Here is a 15,352-nt window from a genome sequence, read left to right as displayed (position 1 = left end):
TTATTAAGTTAATTACAAAATTAAGTTTATTCAGTCCCGAAGCTTCAGAAGGTAGCTCAAATATTACCTGCAGCGTGACGAGCGCAGGCAGCCGCCAAAATGACATGAGCTTGTCTTTGTCGCTCTCTGAGGCGTGCGTACTGTCTCTTCAATGCTCCAATATCTAATGTAAGTCTATCACCCGTTCCTGACCGGTTGTCTCGTCGGGGAATCACCTGGGAGTTTAGTTGATTAGGTTATTTCTTAAAATGTGAGATTTATATCTAAAGCTAAAGTTTAAACAAAAATGTTTGCCCGAAATATAATTTTATTGCAGTAGTAATACTTTAATATTCAAATATTTACCGTAGCTAGGGCTAATTTATTGCCATCATCACTTGAGTCGCCTTCATCTTCCGAATAGAATAACCGCAGACCTCGCTTCGTCATCGACTGCATCTGTCATTTCAAAGAAAAGGATATTTATTCAAACCTAATTACCTTCTTTGCAATTAAAAGTATTGTTTGTATTAAATTATATTTATTGGTTATTTTCAATTAATAATTGTAACAAGAACTCGATACTTAATGTGTGACATTTGATAAAAAAATATGGTTATTCGACTTTGTCTTAAAATAAAATACGGTGTATATGAATAAGGGCTTTGATTAAAAAAAAATATTCCTAGAAATAGCTACAGAGAATTATGGAAACTTTATTGATTTTTATTTTTAAAACATTTACCGCTGATTGTATAGGTGGATGTGTAGGCGCATTTGGTGGTACTGGTGGGGTCACCCTATACCGATGTAGGTTCCGAAGACCAGGCAATTCTGGTGCAGAGTTCAGAGATACTACCCTAGCGACTAGAGCATCACTCGATTCCCACACAGTACTGGCCCCTCCCCCCATACAACTGTAGAATTCGTCTGCAGAACGGGCTGATAGTATTCGCCTGGAAACAAATAGTTCTATTTTTAAAACTGCACTGCTACTTTGTAAAAGCGATATTGTTTCTCATGACTATAGTTAGGCAGGCATTAGTTCTTTATCCGCTGGTGATGCAATCTTAAAATTATTAAATATAGAAATCGCTTTTGGAGGTAAGTTTTAAAAGCTGCTGTGAATTTCAAATTACAAACAACATGGATAAATACAAAATGGCATACACTCTAATATATAAAATTCTCGTGTCACAATGTTCGTTCCCATACTCCTCCGAAACGGTTTATGTTATTATTAAATTCAGTAAGTCTGAGAATCGGATACTATCTATCTTTCAAACCCCTAAGTGATATGGGGTGTCCACCCCAAAAATTATTTTTTATGATACCCTTAATTTCACCCCTCTACGATCAACCGCTATTTTTTATTTGTTAATTAAAATCTTATGACTTGAACTTTGAGGTTTATATAGAGCAAAATTCACAGAAAAAACAAAAAAGTTTTCATTCCAGTAAACCGAACAGTCTCTGGGTTAGTAACTGGTTTATTGCATTAATACATATAATTTCATAGTTAAAATTTAATTATTGCACATTTTATTAAGTATTTACATCACTTAGATTAACTTATGGGCACTGGAGAGATATACAATTATGATAAAGATGGCAAAAATTAAATTAATTTCTTAGTACTTTACGTTACGATAAACCAGAAGAAAATATATTTAAAATATAATGGAAATGACGACAAACAGACAAAACAAAAGACGAAAGAGGAGACACGCGACACTTGACCAATCATAACCGAACGAAACGCGCCATCGTTTCTATTTTGTTTTACATTCTCACTTCTATAAGCATGATGTTTATTGAATATTCAATCTTAAGTGAGACTCTTTCCCCTACCCCTAGGTCCACAGTATGAATGACGCAGGCACATTTTTGGCTCTATATATTTTTAATAAGGTCATTTATTTGAAAATTATTCACAGTATTTAATGTGCAAAGACATTATGCCATACGCCATGGGGTATGTCTGTCAACGTTTAGTGTTAACTATTTTTTACGCGATATGCGCTACCACAAAAGCTACGAGTATTATTAGCATCACAAAAATCTTTAAAAAAACTTGAATTATAACAAAATATTTTCTTTGTTTACAATTGATACCCAATATGATAACATTTTATTAAAATCAATAAAAAAATACATAAATATCGCTTGATTTTTCACACGTAACAATTTAATATCGAAATTCATCATATCGGTTTAACTAACAATATTTAAAGCTCATACAAAACAGCCATTTTTCAATCACGATTTAGGTCTAACGATATAATTCTCTGGCGTACTTGTCAATAACACTGTCATCACCCAAAAATGTAGGCCAATCATATAAAACACAATAAATATCCTTATTAGGGGAAATCGTTTGAGCATGAGTCCCATCCTTAAGGATAGTTTAGCGAGTGGTGACGTGTTCCGCCTCTCGTAATTGACGTTGACAACGTGCGAACGAGCGCGTAGTGACATCTCAGTCTTGTATTTGGTTTCTAATTTATCCAACTGTATTTTTAGCATGTTATTATCAGCCAAGAGAGAATCAATTCTTCCCTGTTTCTGAACCACTACCACTTTTCTATGGAATGCATGACGTCATAGTCTCCTACGTTTAAGGCGCTTGTGTCTGTAGTAGGAGCTGAATTTTCTTTAAGAAGCAATAATTCTTCCTCTTTATTGTGTAGTGCTGCTCTTAGATTTGCTATAGTTTGGCCTGATTGTACTTTTGCTGTTTGAAGTTCCTTGCTCAAACTATTAGCATGTGCTTCAGCCTTATTTCTAGCGGCTCTCTCTTCCTTCAAAGCATCTCGAAGTCCAGCTATAACTCTCTCTGCATTACTGTTGCGTGCTTCCAACTGCGCCATATGGTGTTTCATTTCACTGAATTCAGTTTTAACTTTTGACAATCCTTGGGATAAATTTTCCCGTTCTTCTTTCAATCTGTCAATCTGCTCAATCAGCTGCTTTGTATCCTCTGAAAGATTACTTCCATCTCTCAAAGCCTTGATTTCATTATCTTTAGAGAACAACATACTTTTAACCCGCAGTTTATAAGCCTCCCACTCATTTTCAAGACGAACACACTCTAATTTCCTCTTTTCTAAGTCATGTTCTAAATCATAAATCTGTGTTTGTGTGTGCCTTAACTCATTTTCTAATTTGTTTTGTTGGGATTGTCTATCATGAAGTTCATCTCTCAAGTTTCTTATATCATTTTGTAAGTCACAGTTTCTCTCTTGTAACCTCCGATTTTCACTGTCCAATGCCTGTTTATCAGATCTAAACTGTGACAACTCAACAACGCTCACTTCCTCAATCTTTGATCTCAAGTCATCCAATTGTACCAAAAGACCTTCTTTGTCCAAAATTAATCTCTGGTTTAATTTAGACTGTGCTTCAGCCCGTGTTTGCATCTGTTTTAATTCATTCTCAGTTGTTCTTAACTTATTAAGTAAATCTGAAACTTCTCTATTGACAACATTAATTTCATTCTTCAGCATTGCATTTTCAACTTCTAAATTCTGCATATCAAATGTAATATTTTCATGATTGGCAAACTCCAAATCTGTTGGTAAACTGAACCTTCTCTGCCTCAATCCATAACTTTCACAATCATCCTCCATTGTATTGGGTCCATTATTGTGAAATGTAGATTGTGGAGACTTCTTTCCTGCTGACTTCTTACGGTGGTCTTGTATTCTTGCATGGTCTAAACTTTTAGGGGTTGACCGAGTTTGATTAGTTGGTGAATTTTTCGGTACTGGGGTAAAACTAGATCTATTATCTAGTAAGCTTCGTTTATTCTTCGATATAAACTTCTTTTTCTGTACAATATCTGGCGGTGAGGAGTTGTCAGGTCTCGGTTTGATACCATGGCCATTTCGTAAAACTGCCCCAGTTTGTTCGTCTAAATTGTTTAAAAGGGTCTCAGCCCTGCCAGCGAGGTTTGCAAACCATGACATTTATATATCTTGCATTTCACGCCACGAAAAATAATTTTGGTTTAAATGAAGTGGAAACATTACTAAAAAAGAAAACTAGTAAACTAATAATCACAAAAATTTAATATTTTGATTAGTATAGCATAGTATAGCAAAATGTTCCATGATGTTATGTACTAAAAAGGTAGGCTAAGTAAAATCACATGGAGAAACTAAGTTCGCGGGGGCAGCTAGTGTTATATATATTTTGTATGTTTTTAAGATCAACATATTGTTTACATCCACAATAGTAGCACGCAGTTTCTGAATATTTTAGATTAATAGTAAGCATTTAAATTCTATCGCCATGATGAAAGCCTGTCTAAAATCCAAGATTGACAAAACATTCATATCAATTTTATATATATTATAAACTTATACTAACTATAGATAACATTCTTACTCTTGAAGCATATCCCAAATAGCAAGAGCTGTGAGTAATAATATTTCGTTCCCGTCAAGTAGAATCAAATCCCATATCCTTAGTAAAGCATCTCGAGGAAGCCACGTTGCGTATAACGTCAGGAACCATTGCATTGTAAACACATCCGGTAATGGAGGCTCTACTCCACCGCCTGAAATTAGTTAATTACTAAATAATTAACTATAAAAAATCCACACAATTAGCCATATAAAAATAGGCATACAAAAGTCCTATTAATTTTCATAATGTCATAATATAATAAGAACATTAACTTAATGTCATAAGAATAAGTTGAGTTATTTATAATTGTTATCAAACTTATGGTCTAAATAGTCGCCTACGCTATAAAGGCACATTGACTTTAAAAATTTAATCACGTTAAATTATGCTGTTTCAAAGTAATTTTAATTTGACCATAATTATAAAGAGATCTTGCATATATATTATATTATTTCTTTTGTAAAATTTTCAATTCATGTTATTTAACAGTTATGTGTCGTCATATTAGATAGGTCATATGACGTCATCGAAGAATTCTTCAGCATATTGTCTTTTCTATCTCAAGATTTACATGAATAATACGATTTACTTACAAAGGTTATTAAGTAAGAAAATAAATAGGGACAATATTATCTAGCCGTATTTAAAGTTGACAAACTTATCTCAAACCAGGTTAGCAATATGGTATTTTATGAAATAATCAATATTAGTTGTTACCATCAGATATTTTCTGTAAATAATCCATGTGGTTGGCAAGTCGTGGTAGCCGCAGTCGCAAAAGGTCCCGAAAGGCAGCCATGTCAGCTGACAGTCCGCGGAGGTCGTCAGCAAAGTAACCTTCGGGTAAAACAGCCTCCACCAAGTAAATCATCACCTGTAATCGCCAAAAATATTGATCAGTAACGATAATCAAATAAGTCTATCAAATCAAATAAAGATAATCCATATTTGTTATCCACTCCCACTTATGAGCAATAAACTAAAATTGCCTTGCCTTGCCTTGTCTTGTCTTGTCTTGTCTTGTCTTGTAAGGCGATTTGACTCAACCTTAATACTTCCAATTAGTAAGAAATAAAAAAAATACCTTCAAAGAATCTGGTTCTGCTTTCTCCATTACTTCTAATATGATAGCGGCCATCATATTGAACCCCTGGCAGTATCCTACTTCTTTGTTCCATCTGAAAATAGATGATATTTATTCATCAAAATCAAATCAAAGCTTATCGCTGAACAACTATTATAAATTTGCACAGGATTTATCAATTTAAAGCAAAATGTATATTATTGATAATGAAATAAAGTATCGTCTATTCTTAAAGAGTTTATGCCGACTCGGCAGAGGTGGTGGTAGAAAGAAAGGAGTTTGCCTACGCCTCATTCATTGAAAGGTGCACGCTATAGTGCTAACTCACGCCTGCCTAAAAAGTTCTCTTATTTTTTATTCCTGCTATTTTTTACCGAAAAGGGGGCAAACGGGGAGGAGGCTCATCTGATGTTACGTGACACCGCCGCCCTTGGAGACACTTAATGTCAAAGGAGTGTGTTGTCGGGCCTGCTATTACCGTTTCAAATCCCGTGCCATGACTACGTTCCCGGACAACCTTTTTATAAGAGTGTAACGCAAATTCTCTTAGCAAAATTAAATGGTCTATGTATCACCACGTGCCAATATGAAGTCGAATATAACTTGGTAACATACCGAGCGTAAGCCAACAAAACCCTCTTTAGCATCGCCTGATTCTCCCGTCCCTCAGTCCCACAGAATAGTGAGCAACCGGTACGATGCAAATCCTAGAAAATAATTTACCAAAAGAATTGAAGAACCAGTAAAATATAAATAAAATATTACTACTTTACATTTCTATGTATAGTTTAGCTATATCCATGGAATTACTTTTGACATATTAGGCTTGACAGAAATACGAAGAGAAGAATATATATTCTGCTACAACGGAGAGACCGGCATGGTATGGGTTTTTATTAGAAGGAATTCTAATAAAATAATGGAGTATAAAGCGTTCTCAAATTGCGTCGCAATTCTACAATTGATATTCATAACAGCCTGGAGCAGGTCTATACTCATAAAGACCCAACCAAACTCTAAACTTTATGTTATACATTCTCAAATCTCAATTCTGTGTTGTATTGTAAATATTATATTATGTTGGAAACAAATAAAGGCTTAGTAATATTAATAATATAGTTTTGAATATAATATCAGCCGCGTGTCTTCATGCAATTTTATTAAACCTGTTATTTCTTTATATATAATAAAATCGTCTATTGTTAAGATGATTTTTTAATGAATACCTTAAGTATTTGAGCGCTAAGCTCTGCATCATCTGGTTGTGCTGTGCCTCTGAAGCAGGCTCGCTCTGCTGCAGGCCAGTCTATGTTCCTGGAGCTTAGATGACGGTCCGCCAAGGTAAGCCATAGCTGAGGCAATCGTAAAGAAGAACATTATAAAGTTAGATACAAACCAGTTAAAGCGATATAGAGAGTTAGAGAGACATACTTAATAAGCCTTAAGCACTTTGAAGATCTAAATAAAATATTTAATTATATCGACAGTTATGTAACCCAACTATAGTTAAGGTACCTACATATAAATATTTCAGGTAATAATTAGATGCGTAAACCAAATGTTAACAATCATCGTACAGTTGAAACCAATATTGAGCCCTTTAGTTTTACCATACTTATAAATTGTATTTTAACGTTTCCGATAATAATGTCTAATAACATACATGTCATTTAAACCTCATATTTTAAACCATTAAAGTCAGTTGATATCCAGCTTTTAACAAAGAGTTTTATTTAAACATCTCCATACAAAAACCACCACCGAACTTAATTCTAGCGATGCTAAAATTTTAAAGATACAATCTTGCGTTGTCTCTTAGTTCGACCAGAGAGGAGTGAAGATATAAGTATAAGATTGGGGCACGTATTTTAGCTAGAAACATTGTATAATCTTCTGTCGATCTATTCCTATCACACTCAATATTCGATTTACCTTGTGAAACATTTAAATTTTGTTTGAAATCAGTGAATAGGGCTTATCACTTGGAGATGCTAAGTGCCAACTAGGGATTTCAAGATAATATCAAAAATATCTCCAGATGTTACTATTCAAAGCCTAACCTTTTCCGAACATATTTATAAACCATATCAATCTTACGTATTTGCAATTCATCACTTGCCTTTTAAATGGCAATATATTATGTAATTTATATTTCAAATCCAAAGATCTGATTGACAAATCTTTATCTCTAGTCAATTATTTACTACGCGTATTGGCGTATTTAATATATCAGCAGCCGAAACACTGATTTGTGCAAACTTAGAGACATTGAAGTGAAATCTATCTCGCTCTTCTATTTACAATTTACTCTATAAATAAATAAATCAGTAGTGCTACAACCTTTTTAAGTCTGGGCTTCAGATTTCTGTATATGTTTCATGATCATTTGTCAATGTAATAGGCAAATAGGTGATCAGCCTCCTGGGCCTGACACACGCCGTCGACTTTTTGGGTCTAAGACAAGCCGGTTTCCTCACGATGTTATCCTTCACCGTTCGAGCGAATGTTAAATGCGCAAATAACCAGAAATTCCATTAGTGCACAGATGGGGATAGAACCTACGACCACAGGGATGAGAGTCGCACGCTGAAGCCACTAGGCCTACACTGCTCTACGCTAGAATTTACCTAATACTAATAATAATACAAAATATCATAACAAAAATAGTACTGTGTGTTTTATCACAAAATCACGCAATCTTTCCAAGTGGGTGGGAACAATTACAATCCTGACATACCACTTTCGCATTTCGCACTTACTTTATAGTCATCAAACATGCCATATAGGTAGGTCATAAAATAAATGTATTAACCTACTTATAAACACGCATTATTGTATGGCAAGAGAGAGAAATGTGGAGTAAGAAAGTACTAATCTGGTGCCCAAGGTACAATAAACGAAAAACAGGAAGAGAAGATGGTCTATAGGAAGATAAGGTGGACAGATCAAATTAAAGAAACAGCAGGTTTTCTGTGCCAGAAAGTGACACAGTGCAGACATGAATGGTGGGATTTGAAGGAGGCCTTTGCCTTTTATTAAAAATAAAATAAAATATGTTTATTATGGAACATAAGATACAGGTATCATATATTCCACGTCATTAAATTATTAATCCCTACTCATCGGCAAAGAAGACAGAGGGTGTAGGCCGAGAGAAAACGCCGACGTAAAAAACTCTCGGTACTCTTTTAAAATAGCAAATCATGAAACAACACTTATTTTAAAACAAATATCGCAAATTAATTAGACTAGTCTAGCACTAATCCTAGGCCCTTTTATCAACTAGATAATCGTGAACTTTATAGTAAGCCTTTTTACACAGCTTTTCTTCAATACATTTATTAAATTTAAAAAGCAGAGATAAAAGAGCCTCTGGGATTTTATTAAAGAAGAGTATTCCTTTTCCCAAAAAAGAATTACTAACTTTAGATAGTCTAGTACGGGGAAATTGCAGCCTGCGTTTGTTCTGAGCATTAACATTGTGCGTATGTGTTTGTAACTATTCTATTCTATATTTTCATAAATATAATTCGAGGGAAAGGTATGTAAGTATATGCATTTCCTGGAATTTAAATCTCAGAGATTCCCTACATTTTAAATTATAGATTGCACGAATAGCCCTCTTCTGCAGGATGAAAATAGTTTTGACATCAGCACCGTGACCCCATAATAATAAGCCATAAGTCATTAATTAGATAGAAATTTAATTGTGTTTAAGTGTTAAAGTATCTAAAATAAAGGATATTATTATTGTAAGTACGAGCATTGCTTTGTATTGCATTAAGTCAAGTTAATTTCAGCCTCGCTTGAGAAATTCTAAATATAGAAGTACTCAAGCTTCAGGTGAATGACGTCAAATAACTTTGGCTGTTTGCAAGGGATTTAGAAGGGAATTCAATTTATTGCCAAGACAGGCCCGCTTTGTTTGAGATACATTAGAATTTATAAATAACTTTATGGATGCGAGTGATTGATTTATTGCCTTATGAATACATAAACAAGAAGTACCTAGACCAATAAAATAAGATTAATTTTTGGCAAACTTATGAACTCGGTAATTGCAACTAAAGCTAATGATAATTGTTTTTAGTTGAATATATTGCGATTATAACTAGATTTTAGTGTTTTGAAAAGATAAAATCTTATGCAATCACAATTAATAAACCCATTTGTATGATACGATATGCGAAATTATGTAGTTATTGCGAAGCATGAAGTTATTAAGAATAATTAAATAGAAGGAAAGGTTTCAAGGTTATATCCATATTTAGAAACGGTTTGAAAAGTTACATACAAATAATTATTCTATAGTTTTTGATGCCGCACTTAAAAATTTTGTTTATATATAACCTACGTTCATTCAGAGAGCATGTGTCTTGATGTCATGAGTCTCTATGTCATACAATGTTATCTCAAACAGTTGGGCGCTGTCAACGATGACGTCACAAAAGTCCGCTTTTATGAATCCCTTTTTAAATGATCAAATTTTACAAAAGATTTATATGGAATCAAAACAGTGTATACAAGTCACTCACTCTTCTGCGAAAATGCTGAGGTACTCCAGCTGGTAGACGGGCAACTAGCCGCATTGCATGCAGCCATTCTGCGAAGCCTCCCTCTCCTGGGCCTTCGCCGCCTGGAGTCACTCCGAACCGGGCATTTGTGTCGCCAGCTAAACCATGCACAATTAAGATTCCTTCAATTTTACGTATTATATAAAAATATTTTTCAGCTTCAGTAGAATATTTACTGAAAAATCTTTTACAACTTTTGTTTATGAACAGTAAGCTGGGATTTCACATTGTTCTCTATACAGATATGTAAATAACATACCTAATACCTATGTTATCTTAATACCTATTTTACAATACTCAAAACACGTATTACGTGAGCCGACTTCATTGCTTTCAATGACAAATCATCGCTAATTCAATTTGCGAATCAATCCATACACCTAAGTATAGGAAACCTTTAAAACCTGGTAAATACCTGACGCGGTCCTCGAAGAACTCGCCAAATTCCTGAGGGAATTTAAAATCGCACTCATCTGATTCGAATAACACGTTCATTTGAATTCATAGTTTCACATCACGCGCATCACTGCAATTTGTATAAATTCTATCTATTCACAAAACACGTCATGACGACTTGATTTCGTCCAGCTGATGCGATGTTTACTGGGCAATATTGGGCACTGCGCAGCCTCTACGGAATAGGGCCTATGTGGAATCGATGACTCAATAGCAGTATGCAGGAAACAACAGAACAGCTTAACGTGGTGTTTTGGGCATGCGCAGAACATTTTTCGAGTTAGTGTGCTGTATTGATTCCACACGGCTGTAGGTTCTTTGTGATGCGTATGTTATTTTAAGCTGAATGAACCGTATTTAGTTCCTTTCATAAACGAAGATCGAGGTAGACAATAGTTTTATCATAGCGTTTTTATGTCATTTTTATCTTTGAGTTGCGTTTCAATAGATTGTACTGTAAGTACGGGTTTCAGACGACAAAAGCTTTTATAGAAGTAAAAAAAATGCAATTTTTTATAAAAATAAATATGTCTAACTTATCTAAAAAATTTTTGATTGACAATTTATAAATACAATACCAATTAGACTAGAAAACCTTAAATTAAAGCAAAACTGATTTCTAGAGAAATATTGGCATTTTCATTGTTTCTAAGAAATGGGTTTCCAACGCTGTAAAGAAATATTTTAGAATTGTGGTAATTATAACATATCAATAACGTAATTGTGTTCTAGAATTACGCTTTTAAAAGTGACTGAAACTTAGTACGTACTTTTGACTGTATTTATATTTTGTTTAACCTTGTATTGGTTTACCCCACCTCTTATGGCTAAAAGCGCTGAAAACGTTGAGTAAATATTGTAATACATTACTTACTAATATGTCTCAGCAGGACGCTAAATGCTGCGCAGAGCTTTTTCTGATAACGGCGTTGTTTGTCTCGCATTCTTAAATATTTTGCGAGTCGAGCCCCAGCTGTTTGTAAACTCCTCTGCCATTCTATGACTTGTGACCGAAGCTCTTCAGTATCTAAAATAACGAATTAAAATAAAACATAATCTTAAGCTGAGATTTTCAATGGTATAGGTAACATACAGAAAATCGTTGACATAGAGAAAAACTCCTGCAAACTTAGATATACATATATTGTATAACTACAATAGCTTATTAGACCTATTACATATATATATATATATATATATTATATGATAACTAGCTATTTCAACCTTTATTCCGATTAAAATATTCGTACCACTTAACTCCAACTTGAGCAGTGTTGGCCTAGTGGCTTCAGCGTGCGACTCTCATACCTGAGGTCGTAGGTTCGATCCCGGCTGTGCACCAATGGACTTTCTTTCTATGTGCGCATTTAACATTTGCTCGAACGGTGAAGGAAAACATCGTGAGGAAACCAACATGACTTAGACCCAAAAAGTCGACGGCGTGTGTCAGGCACTGGAGGCTGATACTTGAGGCACCTACTTGCCTATTAGATTTAATAATGATCATGAAACAGATTCAGAAACCTGAGGCGAAGACCTAAAGAGCTTGTAGCGTATAGTCCTAGTTAAGAAAGCAAGCACGTTTTAATTCAAAGTAGGGACTGAAATGCCTTTTAGTAACTCTTATAAAATATTACCTAAAGATTCCAAGTAGCTTAGTTCGATGGCATATGTTTGGTCTTCACAGTTTGATTGGCCTGATGTCACAGAGGCGACCGTTGTGGATCTGCAATATAAAACTAGATCACGACTTGCCGGCACGTAATAGTACAATTGTTCTGTAGAGGGTAAAACTTGCTGAGTTTTACTCTTTACTTTGCTTTTAATTTCCTGCTCGTTCTTCTTAGAACAAGGCCTCCTGGTAGATTTGCGAACGGATGGCGTAGTCTTGCTCTTTCGCGAAATTTGTAAACGTTTTTGACATTCATAAGCATGCCCTAAGACGTATCTAAACTGAATAAACGTATTTTGATTTGTTAATAAAAACATAAAAAAAAACTATGACTTTGTATTTAGACGTAATGTATAAAGTGTGTACGTGGCTTGAGACGTTTTAATATTGCATTAATCACTCTTCTTAATGTCATACAAGAAAGGAAGTGTACAAGAAATTCGTCATTATCGTCATAGAGTATCCTGGCGTTGCAGATGAACCGCGAGCAATAAGCGAACATTTGCATCGGCCTGATTTCAAAGCTATATCACGAAACATCAGAATTCGACTTTTTTATTATTTTTATTATATATGATGATATTTAAATTAATTTTTAATAATATAATATATAAATAAAATTAAATGCTATAAGGAAATAAATATATAAAGAAAAGGAAAAAAACTAATCATTTTACATATATACGTAGTGGAATACCTATAGAATCGATATACCAGACTATGCTCTAATTTTTAATTCCGTAGAATTCTGACTTTCTATCATTTTATGACATGTCAGAGATGATAAACCTTTTGCCCAGGCACATTTTTTAATTTCAATGGGAGTCTGAACATCTGAGTCTATTCATTTTACTTGTTAGTGAATGTATCCATTTTATGTTATTGGTGCAGTGGTCCACATTAAAAGTGGTTTTACGGCGAGTGATTATTACGTCTTTTTTCATCATTAACAGGAAAAAAGCGAAAAAGTAAAGATATCATTGTATTTTTTAAAAAGGTTTACTAAACCTGGAATTAGTAGACAGTTATGCCAGCTAAAGAATAAAATATAGTAATAAAAGTTAATTCGATATATTGTTCGCGATATTGAAATATTGTATTAGGTCACTTGACTAAGTAAATATTTAGATTTACCTTTTAATAGAACGTAAAAATAAGTCGCATTTTACTTTTTATTGCCCTCAAATTTGTTCCTTTTTTGGTGGAGAACTTTTTAGTAGCAAAAAGAGTGCCAAACCTTTTAAACTTTACTAACTTTGATAAATATGAAGTATGTACTGAAAAACAAATTCCCATCTGACATGTATGTAAAAGAATAGAGATAGAGAAGAGATAGATAGAGAACTATTACAAACCGAACTAGGAACTGGGGAAATATGTAAAATATGTAATTTTGTCTTTGGTAATTTATATGTATAAATATGTAATTTATACTAGTAAAATAATGAACACACCCATAGCTGCATCCCACCGCACTGCTGTTACACCAATCATGCCGGTCGCCATATAACTCCTCTAGTAATTCTTCTATGAGAATTTTTACATCCTTTTTCTGTAAAAATAAGATTCACCATTAAATATTTGGAGGAGACAGCCCTAAACCTGCGCAGCCATTTGCTCTACGCCTATTTGAATGCGGATTACATAGTTGAATTGAAGTTATATTACTCAGGCCTTTACTGTCGCTCCTTTTTTTTCCAGGGATGCAAATTCTCGAATAAATTCATATTTTTTGTAGGATTATGTTGAATAATTTGAATCGAAAAAATTAAAAAAAATATACTATTATATACTGACGAAAAATAAAACAATATACTTGTATAAAAACATAGAAGTCACTAAGTACAAAACACGCACTTATCACTTATCTATCTTTTGAAATTACTTACATTTACATTACTTATTATAATTATTATTTTATATAAAATCAATATTCGCTAACAACTAGCAACTATTACGTTCCAAAGTCTTTGAATACGCAATGTTTAATCGATCTAACAGAGATATTATGTCTCTAGGCCCTATGGCCCAGGACAGGAATAATTTAATATTTGTAAGGGTTACAATAGGTACTTACTTTCTGTGGATTTACAACTGGTGGTGAGGGTATTTCAAAATGTTTTTTAAATGAGGGTACTTTTATGTCTTTCTTTCTCCTCTTCATCTGCCTGGGCTTGTATAGACTTGAAAAATCTAATTCATATTTCACAACTTTTAAATTGAATTGTTCGTTTATTGTTATTGTTTTCATTGTTGACACTTGGTTGGTTTTAGCCACAGATACAGATTTGTCTATGAATAGAATATTGGTTATAGTTGATTAAAAAGGTTAATTGGTCGCACAGAATTACTATGCACAATATTATATATATGTTTGATTCACAATATCGTATTTAACACATATTTTTTTCCGTTTCAAGATCCTTAAACACACATATTTTCGTATTTTACATTGTAATTTATTTCTTTAACAATTATTATTACATATATTGTTAGCTATCAACCATTTGAAACTTGTTTTACCAATGCACAGTTTATTTAACTAACATACTTATTTAAAATTTTCAATTATCAAAATATACGAAACCGATCTTTATTTGGTCTATTTACTTTGGTATAGTAAAGTTTTTTTAAACAACACAAACGGTATTAATTTAAAACGCTAATGTTATGAAAGGATGGCACAAGGCGATAGACTCCCACTCAATTGTTGTTCGGCCTGATACTGTTGATAACGTTTAATTTATTCACTGCATTGCTTATACAATTAGATAAAGGTCACCACTCAATAATTTAATATTCTTTTAACTAGATATTTAAATACACCACATCATTTATAAAATATTTTCTACAGTATGAGTTACAATCTATCAATTCTAAAATACATGACAATTTCAGTGAACATAAATTTACCAAAAAATAATAGTAATTATTATTTTTTCTAGAATTTTTTTTACTTAAAAATGCATCATCATTTAACAATAATAGTCGATAGACGCTCAACAACGTTTTTTTTTAATCGACAGCCTTGCGATTCTGTAACTTACTTTTCGAACTCTCACAGCGGTTTTCGCAGCGGCGGTCGCGCTCAAATCAGTCGTAAAATGACTGCTATTTACGATTTGGCATTCTGATAAACAAAAAACAACAAGCTCCCTCCTTATCAGAATGCCAAAT

At 33.5% G+C, this 15,352-nt stretch overlaps 1 protein-coding gene across 1 annotated transcript; it reads right to left on the bottom strand.

The window, feature by feature from the left end:
* Nucleotides 1-20: 20 nt before the first annotated feature.
* On the bottom strand, nt 21-14,659 carry LOC125056288 (TBC1 domain family member 30). Its single transcript, XM_047659316.1, has 13 exons — nt 14,253-14,659; nt 13,630-13,727; nt 12,141-12,229; nt 11,378-11,530; nt 10,009-10,145; nt 6,700-6,825; nt 6,089-6,180; nt 5,474-5,567; nt 5,107-5,263; nt 4,369-4,540; nt 725-935; nt 346-438; nt 21-215 (listed from the first exon to the last, which is right to left on the bottom strand). Exons 1-13 carry the CDS (start codon nt 14,424-14,426, stop codon nt 57-59), a joined length of 1,755 nt encoding a protein of 584 aa, XP_047515272.1. The 5' UTR covers nt 14,427-14,659; the 3' UTR covers nt 21-56.
* Between the last annotated feature and the right edge of the window lie 693 nt (nt 14,660-15,352).

The sequence above is a fragment of the Pieris napi genome, chromosome 14 (assembly GCF_905475465.1).
Source record: "Pieris napi chromosome 14, ilPieNapi1.2, whole genome shotgun sequence".
NCBI lineage: Eukaryota > Metazoa > Arthropoda > Insecta > Lepidoptera > Pieridae > Pieris > Pieris napi.
Note: the sequence above shows the minus strand (reverse complement) of the source record. Positions and strands in the feature narration are given on the sequence as shown.